Source organism: Lethenteron reissneri, chromosome 26 (genome assembly GCF_015708825.2).
Source record: "Lethenteron reissneri isolate LAM-NWPU_2019-01 chromosome 26, ASM1570882v1, whole genome shotgun sequence".
Classification (NCBI taxonomy): Eukaryota; Metazoa; Chordata; class Hyperoartia; order Petromyzontiformes; family Petromyzontidae; genus Lethenteron; species Lethenteron reissneri.
In genome coordinates this window covers 23,055,124-23,069,673 of record NC_083804.1, presented here as the reverse complement: position 1 = coordinate 23,069,673, position 14,550 = coordinate 23,055,124, and the positions used below count along the sequence as shown (strand labels likewise).

At 51.1% G+C, this 14,550-nt stretch overlaps 1 protein-coding gene across 1 annotated transcript in view; it reads right to left on the bottom strand.

Annotated features, from left to right (window-relative positions):
• MEGF8 (multiple EGF like domains 8) overlaps positions 1 to 14,550 on the bottom strand; it is a 65,149-nt gene that overhangs the window by 25,772 nt on the left and 24,827 nt on the right. The window contains exons 12-27 of the mRNA XM_061560611.1: positions 14,243 to 14,362; positions 13,881 to 14,061; positions 13,119 to 13,273; positions 10,746 to 10,955; positions 10,189 to 10,362; positions 9,533 to 9,775; positions 8,924 to 9,027; positions 8,165 to 8,296; positions 7,302 to 7,415; positions 6,487 to 6,738; positions 5,478 to 5,662; positions 5,065 to 5,278; positions 3,626 to 3,881; positions 1,735 to 1,879; positions 960 to 1,210; positions 189 to 299 (exon numbers count right to left, since the gene is read on the bottom strand). Coding sequence (XP_061416595.1) covers positions 189 to 299; positions 960 to 1,210; positions 1,735 to 1,879; positions 3,626 to 3,881; positions 5,065 to 5,278; positions 5,478 to 5,662; positions 6,487 to 6,738; positions 7,302 to 7,415; positions 8,165 to 8,296; positions 8,924 to 9,027; positions 9,533 to 9,775; positions 10,189 to 10,362; positions 10,746 to 10,955; positions 13,119 to 13,273; positions 13,881 to 14,061; positions 14,243 to 14,362 — 2,847 coding nt within the window. The remainder of the gene's footprint in view (positions 1 to 188; positions 300 to 959; positions 1,211 to 1,734; positions 1,880 to 3,625; positions 3,882 to 5,064; positions 5,279 to 5,477; positions 5,663 to 6,486; positions 6,739 to 7,301; positions 7,416 to 8,164; positions 8,297 to 8,923; positions 9,028 to 9,532; positions 9,776 to 10,188; positions 10,363 to 10,745; positions 10,956 to 13,118; positions 13,274 to 13,880; positions 14,062 to 14,242; positions 14,363 to 14,550) is intronic.

The following is a 14,550-nucleotide window of genomic DNA, read 5'->3' as shown; positions in this document are numbered from 1 at the left end:
TTTTGTAATTTCTTTAATAAGAAAAGCAGAGCTGGCCAGGATATTTTTGTGTGCCTACATAGGCGCTTCCTGTGTCTTGATACATCCATGTGCAATGAGCGGTAAGGTCTGCGTGTACAATTTATGAAGTTAAAACCTCCCGGGGGCAAGGAACTGCGCACGCCAAAGTAGTTTGAATCCTGTCTGACCCCTTCAATGAACGAGTCCATGAGTAGCTCCCACAGTCCCCAGTCGGGGTCCTTGGTAGAGTTGCAGTCTGGTCCAGAATAGGTGGCGCTGCAAACACATGTCCTGCTGACCTGCAAGATGGCAGTGGACACAGAGGCATGGGTTAATGGAACAGGAGTGCCTCTCAATAATTAATCGCCTGCTTCACATTGCGTGAAGAGAGCCTCTTCAGCTACAGCATTATCATCATCATTGTCATAGTAGTAATCATAAAATTTATAGCAAATTCAATTCTGCATACAAATTAACATTTTAATAAGCATGTGAGAACTCATTAAGGGAGAACGTAACAATTGCAAAAGAGGACGTGCAGATAAAAAAACAAATGTAACGGCGGTCCCCCTGCTAAACCAGCTGCACCAAGCTTCAGTCACCCAGCCTTGAAAATCACACGCAAGTAACAGAATACGGAAATTACTGTTTGAAATCGAACGTTCGTAGGCGCGAATAGAAACGCCTTTGGTATGCCTATATACGCGTCGCTATTGTTGACACTGAAAGTCTTAACAAGACGAAAATAGTCTGCCCCCGCGCTTTGTTCACAATGGCTCAACGCTCCTTCACGTGATGCTCTGGGTGGAGAGACCCCCAAATGTGTTCCCTGCGTACACGGGAAAAGCATGTGGAGGGGGGGGGGTCTCTCCACCTGGCGCTCCGCTCCCATCTCACGTGATGAGCCAATCATGCTGCTCGCCCATTCGCACAAAAAATAGCTCGCCCGCACGCCTTACCGGGTGGCACCAGCCGTGGCCGAGCTCCTGGCCGCATGAGCCGGGGCAGCTCCGGGCACTGCAGTCGGGGCCCTCGTACCCGGCCGGGCACACGCAGCGTCCCTCCTGGCACACCCTCCCCGCCGCACACCGGCCGCCCCCCTCGCCGGCTCCCGCGCCGTCGCACGCGGCCACGGTGAACGTGGCGTTGAAGCCCATCGTGCCGCCGGATGGGCCCGAGAAGTTTCCCTGCACGTACACCGTCAGGATGCCTGCTCCCGCGAAGGGACACGTTAACGATGCGGCGCGCGATTGTGGATTCTTATCGGTGATGTCTAAACACGATGCTGTAAGCCGTGCAGAAAGAGCGGGCGTGTTTAATTTTATATGGAGAGGTAGTCAATTGTAGATCTCATTCTGAGTCTATGGGTCTTCTGGATTAGATGAATCCATACGAATGTGGGAATACATTTAATCATGAAGAGGAGGGCCAATAACGTGCCTCGCAGGTGTATTTTTGTTTCTTATTTTACTTCTTACATCAAGTCACTAAGTCACTGTGAATAGACAATACTGACCAGTACACACTACGCATGTTTTCTCAATCATCGCATTTGACACCACCAGGGAATGTCAACGTATAAATTTGAAAATCCATACACCGCCCGCAGTCGTACACCAAACGAGAAACACGACAATGATGAATTCACTTAAAGATAAAACTTCCATTGTGAGAATTGTCTGCGGGGTCAGGCGTTTAATTGTGAGCCCCCGTGCATCTGTCGCGCCATCCAACCTGAAAGCGCCTCTACGGAGAGCGCCTGCCCGCTTCCCCCTCCACAGAAGGCGGCGATCAGGCTGGGGTCGGCCCACACGGCCTGCTGCGTTGCGCCACTGCTCAGGAAATTGGGGACGCCGTCATAAACGTAGACATAGTCCCTCTGAGGGGGGGGGGGATGGCAGGGGGGAGGGGGGCAGGGCAATGACAAATGTTCACAAATGTTACAGTCGGAACCGGTGAAAATCCACAAAGCCACGAACAGCCAGGGGTTAATTTCTCAACGAATATTTTCGAGGTCGCTGATAGACTGGAGTTGACACATGGCTATTAGCCACCATGGATGTGGTGTTCTGGCCGAGGACATTTTCTGGGTCACTGACCCATACATTCCCGGCTGAAATTAAGCCCTGGTAACAACATCCAACAAACATTAAACATTGCCCAAGAGGCTGATGGATTGTTGTTGTTGTGAGGACACACTGAAGTGAACATTTTATTTTATTTATGTACCCATGATCCTCTATGACAATGCATACGTTTTAAAAGACCTTTTTTTACGCTTGAGGGCCCCATTGTTTCAAGGGAGTGTCTTTGCCGGTGACATCTTGCAACCAAGAAGTATTTGTTTAACAAGCCTGACCTCCAATGAGAACTATAAAGTCGAAATAAATTTGAGAATTTGTTTCCTTAAACGAATGCTCCTGCATAACGTTGGCCTGGACATCTAAGAAGCTGATTGAATAAGAAACATTTCATTTGTTTATGCAGAGGAAAGGTCTATCACTCCGATAATTAATTATATAATCGTGTAATCCTCTGAAATTAATGAGCCTGAAAATGCTTTGCGAGCATTGTCTGCCCCGTTTTTAAATCAGTGCTTTCCTTCTCACAGATGGTTCTCTCACGGCACCGTCTTCAGCTGACCGTCCAAAGTAACAAAAAAAAATGTACTTGAAATGTTACCAGTCCAGCATGGCATTTAAATGCGAAACTAAAGTAATGTCACGAAATGTATGGTTTTATATTAACTTAATTATATTTTTTATTGCATGGTTTATTTATCATTTATGTACAGGGGCCATTGTTTAAGAAAGGCATATTTGAAGAAATGAAGTTGGATTGATTGATTGCTTCAGTAAATCCAGACCCACCCCATTTATCGATCACCAGGGCTGTAACAATGCATCGATTCATCGACCAATAACTATTGTTCTAAGCTCACGGTACGCACATCAAATCACGTGTGCCATGGGGGTGCTGTGATCCCTGCAGCCACTAGAGGCAGCTAAATAATCAAGTAATCGAATCGTGACAATTCATAAGCGAGGTGAATCATTATACAAAGATCCCACTTGTAGCCTTTAACAGACTGTGAGGGCAAGTGCTGTTAACGAATGAGCACCTTTGAAGGCTTGGCAGGCACACGAGGGGGTGGGAGGCCAGCACCACATTGGGCCGTCTGTCTTCCCGAGTGGCGATGTTTTACATAGTGCACTGGGTACTCGTTTAAGGCTGAGGCGACCTAGGGGAGGCCCAGGATCGGTTGAAATATTTGCCACTGCTCTTGGTCATGAGAGAGGTTTGCAGCACACTCATCCAACGGTCAGCAAACAAAAGAACGAGAGCCATTTATTTCGAATTCGGTAAAAAACCCCGCTATATTTCCCGGAGGTGCCAACCCCTGCACTAATCACACATGAAACGGTTAACCTACTGCCTACAGCGCTCGGACATTGCGTTAGCGTTCTGGGTGGGGCGGTAACACGGGACTCCTTGAAGAGGACGCAGGTAGGAGGACGCGATGGGGTGGGGGGGGAGGCAGAGAGGAGCTGGGTGGGGGGGTGGGCGGGCGGTGCGGAGGGCCGCGAGGACTGGAGTTGCACCACGCTGCCATGGGTCACCTCACCCCACACTGCAGGCTCATGTTGGGCTCCGGGCGGAAGACGATGGGCGGCGGCAGTCGGGGCTGGATGGAGCGACTGGCGGGGTGCGGCGAGGGCGAGCTCACCGCCGCCGTCGACGCTGCGTGCAGTACCCACACGCAGTAGACGCGGCCGCCGGGCGCCACGCCGGCGCCCCAAGCGGAGCCCAGTGCCGACGAGCCGCCCACATTGTAGAGGAAGGAGCGACCGTCGCACGCCAGGTAGCACCTCCCGCCGGCCCTGCGTGGGAGAAACCACGCGGCGGCAGGGCGGCACGGCGCGCGTGACAGTGGCGCGTTGGTTGCAGAGCAATCGAAAAAATATCTTTGTCCCAAGCGTGGTTTTATTTTGGTTGGGCTGCGTGTTGAGAATTTATTCTCGGGCTTAGGCCACGCGCTACCGCGGCCAATTTCAGGAGTTGAGTCAACTACAACCAGGAATACCACGATTGGATTTTGCAAGCCGTTGCGAAAAACCAACATGCCATGTATGTTTATGCTGTGAATTTCACGCAATGTGGCTTTGCCACCGGTTAGTAAAAAAGTATATATGTAATGCAAGCATATGATTTGCTTATAATCTGCATCCATAGTAAATTGGTTGATATTTGCTCTCATAGACTATGAGAGTAAGAATCGATATTGAGCAATCAATCATCGCAAACCTGGTTGCTACTCATGGCTAACAATAAATTCTCCAATCACATTCTTTGTTTGGTGTGAGCTTCACATCTGCCAAGGACGCCAAATGACACTTGTGGTATTGACGTGTGGGACAAATTAGATCCACCAAGATAATTACAAATACGCCCCTGGTATCTCTGTACCTCTGATTAGCACGGTTGGCTATGTATGATGTGAAAGAAGCTCAACATACATACATTCGACTGCTAGAGCAAGTGCCATTAGCAAGAACAGATTAGGCCCAGTGCAGGATCGAAGTCAACGCAGCAGCACTCCAGGAAATTACTTTAGGCTAAGCAAACCACAGCCAGGCACAGACACCAGCTGAAATTGATGCGTGTGGCCGAGAATGTAACCCAGATTGACAGGATTGTAGAGCGGTACAAGACGCAAAACACACATGCACAATGCATGGATGTAGAATGCGTGTGGCCACAAGAGAGTGCTGTGGTGCTATACCCCTTATCGGTATAATGCAACGCCACCTTGGTCAAATTTCACCCATCGTTTGCCATGTTCTATCCACTGCTGCATGAAGGCCTTTCCCAAGTGGTCGCACAGTACACACCACCCCGTGACAGTGCGAGCTCATCTCATTTCCTCCCTTTTCCAAGCGAGGGCATCCTCTTGGGCGTGATCCCGTTGCCAGTCTCACCCAATTGCAGGGCCATCCCCCTCCCCCTCACCCACCCCCACACCAAGTTCTAGCAAAAGGCGGCACGCAGCCCCGCGGCGCTGACCTCGGATCGCCGTAGAAGCCCGGGCGGCACTGGTCGCAGTGCTCCCCCTCCGTGTCGCCCGCGCAGTAGCAGGCGCCCGAGGTCACGTCGCATTCGCCGCGCGCGAAGTCCCCGTGCCCATTGCATTGGCATGGGTGGCACCCCGTGGCCCTCTGCACGGCGCTCCCGTAGCTGCCCGTGCGGCACAGTTGGCAGCGGTCGCCCGTCGTCCACTCTGCATGCGTCGCACGCCGTGGTCGCGCGCTTTCGGTTAAAGTGACCGCGCGAGCAAAAAAATTTAAGCACAGCAACGGAGCGAAGAGAAATCGGAGCAAAAACAACCCGCGTTATGCCACTAATGGAATATCGGCGTGAGAGAAGGGCCATTCTGCTGCAACGAATATCGGCTCGGGACGAATTGTCACGGCGCCTACCCTGGCACTCGTCGCAGCGGCCGACGCCCGCGGAGCAGGCGCTGTGGAGGTTGCAGCCGCAGTTGACGTCGCACTCCTCGCCGGACGCGTTGGTCTGCAGGGACGTAGACGTCCAGCCCAGGTCACACTGGCACACGAAGTCCGGGGGCCCGCTGCACTTCCCGTGCTGGCAGTGGTTGTAGCACCTACAAATAACAATGACGATCATAATAATAATGTACGAAGGCACACAGAGGCTCAGCACACGGGGAAGGGCTCTTCTTTATTGATACGTCCAGCTTCCAGTCTCGGCCGCCATCTTATCCTGCTTCCACCTCCAACCTTCCATGGCCCCTCCTCTCAAATAATCCATGCTATGCCTCCTATCCTCCCTCTGACACGTTCCCACCCCCTGTCCATGGATGAGACAGCTCTGCTATTTTATGCTATTTTAACATGGGTGCTAATAACACCCTTAAAATAACAAGAGCAGCTTTAGCTACGAATAGTGATGAGACATTATTCTTCTCTGCACAAGCGGTTCGTTCCATCACCCATGGGAGGATATAACTTGAAAACGCTCACACTCTGCGCTACATCACAGACAATTTAAGCTCAGTCGATGCAAATTATAATCAAGCAAAGGTTGGTCCCTAGGTTATTAAACAATAGCTTGTAATGAGCAATAAGATTTATGCATATACAAGTTTGGTGAATTATTTGGTGATGTTGCTGCATTGGCAGTGGTGCACAAGCACAAATAACAAAGATCCCCCATATAGCCTTAACAGACTGTTGGGGAAAGTGCTGATAGCGAGCACCTCTAAAGGCCGGCACGGTACACAAGGGGGTAGGTGGACAGTACCACGCCCGGCCACCTTTTTCTCTGTAGTGGACATGTTTACACACTGAATCAGGTGCTAATTTGAGGCCGAGCCGACCAGGGGAAGCCCAGGACCAGTTCAGATAATTGTCACTGGTGGTGGCCGTGAGTGGGAGTCGGGTCGCCGGGTTCGCAGCGCGTACGTACGTCTTGTTGCAGTGCACGACGCCGTCACCCTGGAAGCCGCGCTGGCACTGGCAGGTGAACGAGTCGGGGGTGTTGACGCACGAGGCATTGGCGTGGCAGTTGTCCAGGCGCAGGGCACACTCCTCTACATCGGGGCAGGCGCCGTATGACCAGGCCACCTCTTGGTCTGTGCCAACGTCCGCGTGCACCGCTCGCACCTCCAGCGAGCAGTTACCTCCGAAGGACGGGCCCTCGAAGTCTCCCAGGAGGCACCTGCGGGCACAGCCCCCACGCATTGTTCTCACGACTGACCTGCTGCGGAATGCTTTTGCAGCAGCTGCAGCCGTTGTTGGAATTAATGTTTTGACAAAAGGTTCCAGTTGCCTTCATCATCATTGCCGCCACCGGCCATGATCGATCCTTTGCTGTGGATTAAGGCCTCTCCAAGTCGTCGTGCCACCTCTTAACGGTTCTGCGATGTGGCATTCCCCCTAACGGTGGCTCTACGCACAGCCTGATTTTGTCGCTCCTTATCCATGGTGGACTTCCTCTCGCGTGAATTCTCTGCCCTGGCTACCATTCCGACGTTAGTCTTGACCACCCCCATCACCCCTACTTGCGAACGAATCTAATTATGAATTACAATATTGATCGTAAAATCCTACGCGTGAAACTAAACGTCCCTAACCTCCGTAACGCTCTCCGATCCGCGTGTTCCTCTTTACATCTCCGAGTGCAACTCGTCGCCCTGTGGAGATTACCGAGCGCTTGCCATCGCGCTGTTCGTTTGCGGCGCCTTCCAGCAGACGGGACCGCGTCACCGAGGCGGCGCTTACCGGCCCTTGGTGGGGTTGGCCACGCTCCAGCACCAGCCGCACTGGAAGCTCTGCAGGCAGTCGCTGCACTTGTCGAAGCTTGAGCAGTTGGGGCACAGGCGTAATGACGTGACACTGCAAAGAATGAGAATCAGGCCGATTTATACTTTTTCACAGACGTCAAGTAGGGACAGATCAGAAACGTTAAAACAAATAATACAAAAACACGACAGGAATGCAAATAGGGGGGACAACACGAAAAGCGATTATTGTGTAAAAATGCCACTGAGCCACTGGGAGGGCACGGCTTTACTTCTCGTGGTCTCGAACCTCAACCAACTGGAAGTAAAATGAGTGCTCGGTGTGGTGGGTTTACATTAAATGTGTAAAGTGTACAAAAAATATCTGGTTGCACTCATGCAGCGAAATTGATTTGTACAACGCTACAAATTGACCTTCTAAGATTTGAATTAAAAGTTCAACTGTTGGTGTGACCACGACACGTTCAGCGTTCATGCGAGGGTTTGTGGTGAAGATTCACATTTCGATTGTTATTAGTCACGATTCATGGTAATGGTGGTTTCATGTGTCTCGTCTATACCCTCTCGTTTTTATTTTTTCTCACTTCCCTGTCGCGCCTGTACAATGTTGTACAGGCCCGATTACGTGGCACATTCAGTTTTGCTGACCATTCGCGAGCAACTTGCATAGACGTTGAACAGTGCATTATGGACGCATGGAATTCCATGTGCATTTATATCATGATTGTAAACATCTCTTTCAATCAATTCAAATAGAACGAATGTGTGCTTGCGTGACGCTGAGAGCTGGGGCCGGGGTTGAACCCGGTTGCACTTGAGAGGTAGCCACAGCAGTGCCCCCACCTGTCCAGCCAGTTGCGGCACTGCCCGTTGGGGTACTTGGCGAGGTAGATGGAAAAGGGGAAGCATTCGGAGGTGGAGGCGCACCAGGCACACTCGCTGTACTCGGAGAGGCACTCCGAGCACGAGCGCATTCTGCAAGGCACGAGACAGAGACGCCGCGTCACAACGTGCCATTCACGCGTGCTTAGGAACCACAGTGTGCTTGAGCCACATGCTTATTTCATTGTTTTTATGCCATTTGTATTAAAATTGTTCAGTCGGTGTACATGAGATGAAGAATATGCTCGGGACACTTGTATAGCGGTGCGTGAGGAATCGGTGGTTCTGCCCTGGCTGCCCCTGAGGCTTGTTGTTGTAAGTCGTTGTAGTTCGTCCTGGGCCCGTCCTAGGCTGTGCTGCGTCTTGCTTGCTCTCCTCCCTGCTGAAATATCCTGCCCTGACACCAACGTATTTCCATTCTACCCAATCCTTCCTTGTGTGGTGGATAACACAGGCTGCCTTGGAAGCAAGTCAGTGAACCCATGGCACCCGCGCCTGTCCCATGACCTTCTGCCAGCGAGCCTTCAACATTTCAAGTGGCCTCAAAGTGCACGTAGCCCGGCACAAGCGCCGTGGGCATGTCACCGCCACTTAGTGGTGAATGATGGCTGTTGTTGTTGATGTGTTTTCATGAGCATTCCTGGACTTGTATTTATTGAACTGTGCTCTTGAGTGTACAACTCATGTGTACGTGTGCTTGTTCTGTTTTCAAAGACTTACTCATAGCAGGGTTTGAGGCAGCTCTTGGGGTCTTGTATTGCACCTTGAATCCTCCCCCTCCGTATGCACACCAGGTCCTTGCTCAGCCACTCACACAGGCCATCCTGGGCAGAGAAAGTACATTTTCATTAAATAACCGTTTCTTTCCCTTGAATTTAGAGTTATTTCTGTAATGACATTAACAATTTAAAATAATATTTTATTCACCAGGTTCATAACACAGTGTGCTAACCGTTGCACCACCATGGCTCTGACAAAGACAAAGGTGCCCCGTATAGCCTTAACAGGCTGTTGGGGCAAGTGCTGTTAGCGGGCACCTATGAAGGCCAGCTCGGCGCATGAGGGATCAGGTGGCAAACACTACGCTCGGCTGCCTTGGTCTCTCCAGTGGCGATGTTTACACATTGCACAGGTACTCATTTGAGGCCGAGTCGACCGGTTCAGATAATCATCACTAGTGTTGGTGGCTGTGAGTGGAAATCGAACTCCGGTCGACGGTTTCGCAGCACAGCGCGCTAACCGCTGCACTCCCGCTCCCCACACACACGGAGACACACACGGAGACACACACGGTGACACACACGGTAACACGTGCATGTGCAGACGCACCTGTGTGCAGGAGCGACAGTCTGTGCGGACGTAGCACAGCGAGCATTCCTCGGGCAGGAGCGTCGGAGCCACCTCCACGCCGCCCTCGGCAGCGCACGCGGCTCCCGCCGGTGCCAGCCGGTGCTGACAGGACGCCTTAACGGGGCACCAGCCGCACAGTTGATCGGAGAGGCACGCCGGGCAGTTTGAGTGCTGGTCGCAGTCACCCGATTTGTACGGTTCCAAGTGCAGACTCTTGATTGGCTGCGGGGAGACCGACGAGGGAGTGGTACGTTCATATTCACATTGCGAGCTGCTGCTGCTGTTCACAGGGGAGCGTTAACATCACACATTGGTTTAGGGAAACATCTGATCGGGCGAGTGCCTCACAAGTGGAAGAGTGCGAGTTCAAATTCTGGGTGGGTGGGGGGGGTTAACTCAGACAATCATACCTGCGGGGTCTATAAAGTTTGTAACACTTTGTGGGGATGTCAACTGTGGTTGTCCTATGGGGAGACTCACCCCTGCCATAGGGATGCGGAATTCCAGCCACTGGCTCAGAGCTGCAAATCGGGCGATGAGCACAGATGCCTCGAAGCTCATTTGAGCAGGGAGATGGCCCCTGCCCGTTTTATAGGTCGTGACAGCGGGCAGGTCAACAAGACGCGCTCACACACCCGACTGTCGATGTTGTCCGTGTTCCACGTGAGTGCCATTCTGCTCTCCAGGTTGGAGGAGCTGTCCTGCTGGCCTTCCATCACGAACAGGTATCGGCTGCTCCGGGCGGAGTTTGGCAGCGTTATGTCGTCCTTCTCCAGGTTGGGCGACAGCGATATTTTCGCCTCCAATGTCTAGGCCGAGGAAACACGTTGACGAGCTCAGCGAGACGGCAGGAACACGATTGTCTAAATCAGAGTTTGCTAACCGACAGCTCGGAGAGGGGTGGTTAGACGTGGCCCACAAGGGGCTCTCGGAGTGGTCCCCAGAGTGAGATATTGATTGCCGAGATGAAGACGTGGAGACAGGTGACATCGAGATAACCGAGAGATGAGAGAGCTGCAGACAACACGTTTCAGATGAGAGGTGACGATGCAAAGACACCATGACTCCATATGACGCTGCAACCTCTGCAACGAGAGACACGTTATGTCACGTGGCACGCCATCGCACATTCATCTTTACAATGCGGCCCGCCAGAAAATAGAGTCGAGTTACCGAGCTTGAGGATACTGACCAGGTTGGCGAGGGAACTGGAGTTTGGAGTTGAGCCCAGCAGGAACCGGGCGTTGATGTTCATCACCTCCACGGAGAGCTGGAGCAAGAATCCGAGAGTGTGGAAGAAGCCACGGTAGACGGCCGTCACGTTGGCGTTCTCTCGGCCGTCCCGGCCACGCACCAGCAGCAGCGCCGGCAGCACCGTGCTCACGTTCTGGATCACGTACACCTGCGTAAAGTCGGCAGACATCGCTAGCTCACTCACTCTTAATTTTAGAACTTTCGTGACTGCAGTAAATGATTATTTGGTTCTTTCGGTTAAGTCACGTCTAAAGATAAAATAATAAATTAAATTAAATAATAGCATACGACGTTTCGATTGCAACACAAGCAATCATCATCAGGTATAATGAAATAGCGACATAAAATCTAACCAGAAAACTATAGACAGACATATTAGCAGACAGATATCACCAAGATACATAGAGGGAGCAACACAGGAAACCAGAGAGGGGTGATCATCTCTGTGGGGTGGCCTTAAATAGACAGAGGGGGGAGGAGGCAGAGAGAGGGAGGGGGTTAGGGAAAACATTTGCAAATCAATAATCATTTACTGCAGTCACGAAAGTTCTAAAATTAAGATTGAACCACTTCTATGGGGAAGTTTTGAGCTTATCCTTTTTTCTCTCTCTCTTCTCTCTGCCTGTGTCTTCTCTTTGGAATGTTCACACTTAAATTCTAACTTAGCAATCTTTTAAATACGTAATCAACCAGGCTATGCGTTAAGTGTGTGTTGACCGACTCTCTGTGTTGTATTACATTACATTTCGATATTTTGCTAGGTTATTGAATTTTAGTTTGTCCTTCTGATTTTCAGACTTGCTTGCCGTGTCATCGCACTTGCAGAACCTTGTTTTTTGGACCACTCATTGATATGCAAATGTTTTCCCTAACCCCCTCCCTCTCTCTGCCTCCTCCCCCCTCTGTCTATTTAAGGCCACCCCACAGAGATGATCACCCCTCTCTGGTTTCCTGTGTTGCTCCCTCTATGTATCTTGGTGATATCTGTCTGCTAATATGTCTGTCTATAGTTTTCTGGTTAGATTTTATGTCGCTATTTCATTATACCTGATGATGATTGCTTGTGTTGCAATCGAAACGTCGTATGCTATTATTTAATTTAATTTATTCTTTTATCTTTAGACGTGACTTAACCGAAAGAACCAAATAATCAGCTCACTCACTACCAGTCGTTCATTCACTCCCGGTTGCTCATTCACCAACGGTCGCTCGCTCGCTCACTCCCAGTTGCTCCCGCATTCACTCCAGTCACTCGCTCGCCGGCGGTCGTCGCCTCCATATCACTATTCTATAGCTACTACCATAGTTACTGTTCACGTAAACGTCACTCATTGATTCCTCCAGCCATGTTGAGGACTTGCGCTACCAGGCTGATTGTTTCATCTTATTCACACTGCGTCCCAACCACCACACTGCAGGACTAAATACTTCTATTCTTGCATCTCCATTTTGGAATTCTCTTTTCCCAAGTTCGTACATCCTTGCTCAATTATAAAAATAACCCTAAAATTCTATCAACCCTTGTAGCTGGCCACGTGGCATATTCCGGCTCTGGGCCTGAGCTCAATAAATATTAATTTAAAATAAAAAAATGCACAGAGGCGATGATGCATTTAAATGTGTGCACCGCAAAAAATCGGTAATCAAAGGGCATGTCGGAAATTCAAAGTCGGTTGATATAATTGTTTTTGTTATGAACCATGTTGCAGAGCACGGTGTAAGCAGACATACATCACAGCCGAGTTGCAAACGCTGATTTTTTTTTTAAACCTATAACTGCAAACATGGGAAGCTTGAACCGTAACAATTTATGCCGAGGCCTCAACACATAAAACTCCACACACACAGCTTGAACAACAACTCTCACACACTGGCGCCTCAACCACAACTATAAACAATGGCGCCTTAACCATACCTCTCCAGAGCGGACCTGCAACCGTAACTCGAAGCGCAAAGGTACCGCAGGCATAAATAGAATAATGGAGCCTTAGCCATAACTGTAAACACCGGGACTGCAGCGATAACTCTCAACGCCCTGACCATAACCGTGAATCCACGTGCCGGGGCTCCGCACGTCGCAAACAAATAAACAACCGCCGCGGTTCTAACGTCAAACTTCATACAGAGAAGCCTTAAACTTGGGCCACACTCACGCCTCAAGTGCGAGAGTGGAGGTGAACGTGAGCGTCAGCGAGGCGAGCGTTAGCGAGGCATCGTCGCCCAACGTGCCGGCCTGCAACGCACGCCGCGGCGAGATGCCCCCGAAAGGAGGGGTGGTGGTCGAGGAAGGGGGGAACGGGGGGGGGGGTACCTCGTCGGGATATTTGTCGTTCTGCGGCTGGAAATGCTTAATCCAGTGAACGCCGGGCGGGAAGTCGCGTGAGCGGCAATCCTCGAAGGCGGTGAGAAACGAGGGGTTGGTGCCCCACCAGCCGGAGACGCCGCCGCTGCTGCAGCTGCCATTATCTACAGGTAGCAGCGGGCACAGCTTTACATGTCGCGGCATTTGAATGAATTCCGCGACGATGCAAATTGGAGTGCTACAGGTGTTATAAAAGCGAGGAGTTAAAGCGTGTGATGGAACATTTCATCCCCGTTCAAGCTGCCAAAGTAATCGCCGTGGAATTATTGCCTATTTTCAGGAAAGCCGCTTTAATTCTTCCACACAGATACATTATTCGAAGTCCAACATGTGTTAGCAAGCTAAGCCTTTGGTCCTTTTAATGTGATTCAAATAGTCCGAGCAAAAGGCTAACCGTGTTTGAATATCAATCGGGAATTATGCTAGAAATTCAAAGCAATATTTTGCATATAAAATAAGCCAAGTTCACAAACAATTAAACCATGTTTCATTACAACTCGGTCTATGTAGTAAATGGGTCTCTATGTAAATCGACGGGTGTCTATGACAGTCTATGGGTTTCTAAGTGAGTCTATGGTTCTCTATGGTCGCTCGTTGGTGACCAGGCTGACCCAATGAACTCACTGCACTAGAGAACCCCGGTTGATTTGCAGGTGGCGGGAATCCGGATTTATACCAGGAGAGGCGATTTGGGGATCACATGACACGCACCTTGGCGGCGCAGGCACGCGGGGCGCTGCACGCACCAACCCAGGGGCTCCGCGAGCCGGGCCAGGGGGACGCTGCCAGGCAGACGCTTCCCGCCCGCGGCGAACGCGAGGCAGGCCTGGCAGCCCCTGAGCCAGCGGTGGATGCCGAGACAGAGCGACACCGTGCTCTCCTCCCTGCATAGCTGCGATGAGAGACGAGGAATTGCGCAGCAAAAAGGGGGGGGGGGGGATGTTGGAGGGCCCGGTGGTTAACACGCCAACTAATCGCCAAAACTCGTTAATCCGCACTCTCTTGCCGGCTCGTGAGTGAGAGGAGTGCTCCGTTTGGGCGGAAGGTCACCGTGACCTGTGACTTCTTCTCACCAGGAGGGCTTCTTGGTGGGACATGCAGGCCTGGTTGCTGCTCTTGGTGGAGCACCAGGCGCACTCGGGGTCCTTGGTGCATGGTTCCAGCGCGGTGTTCAACGAGCACGGGGACAGCAGCTGCGCGGGGGAGAAGATGGGCAAGGGTGCCGTTCACTGAGTTCACGTTAAAATTCACCTCAGCGAAGAAGATGATGATGATATCTGCGGGGCCCATTTTGCCGGTCGCAAGATGATAAAGAAAGCAAAGATTTTATCCTTTCTGTCAGTCAGACGTGTTCAGGTCTTCCAACAACAACTAGACAGCT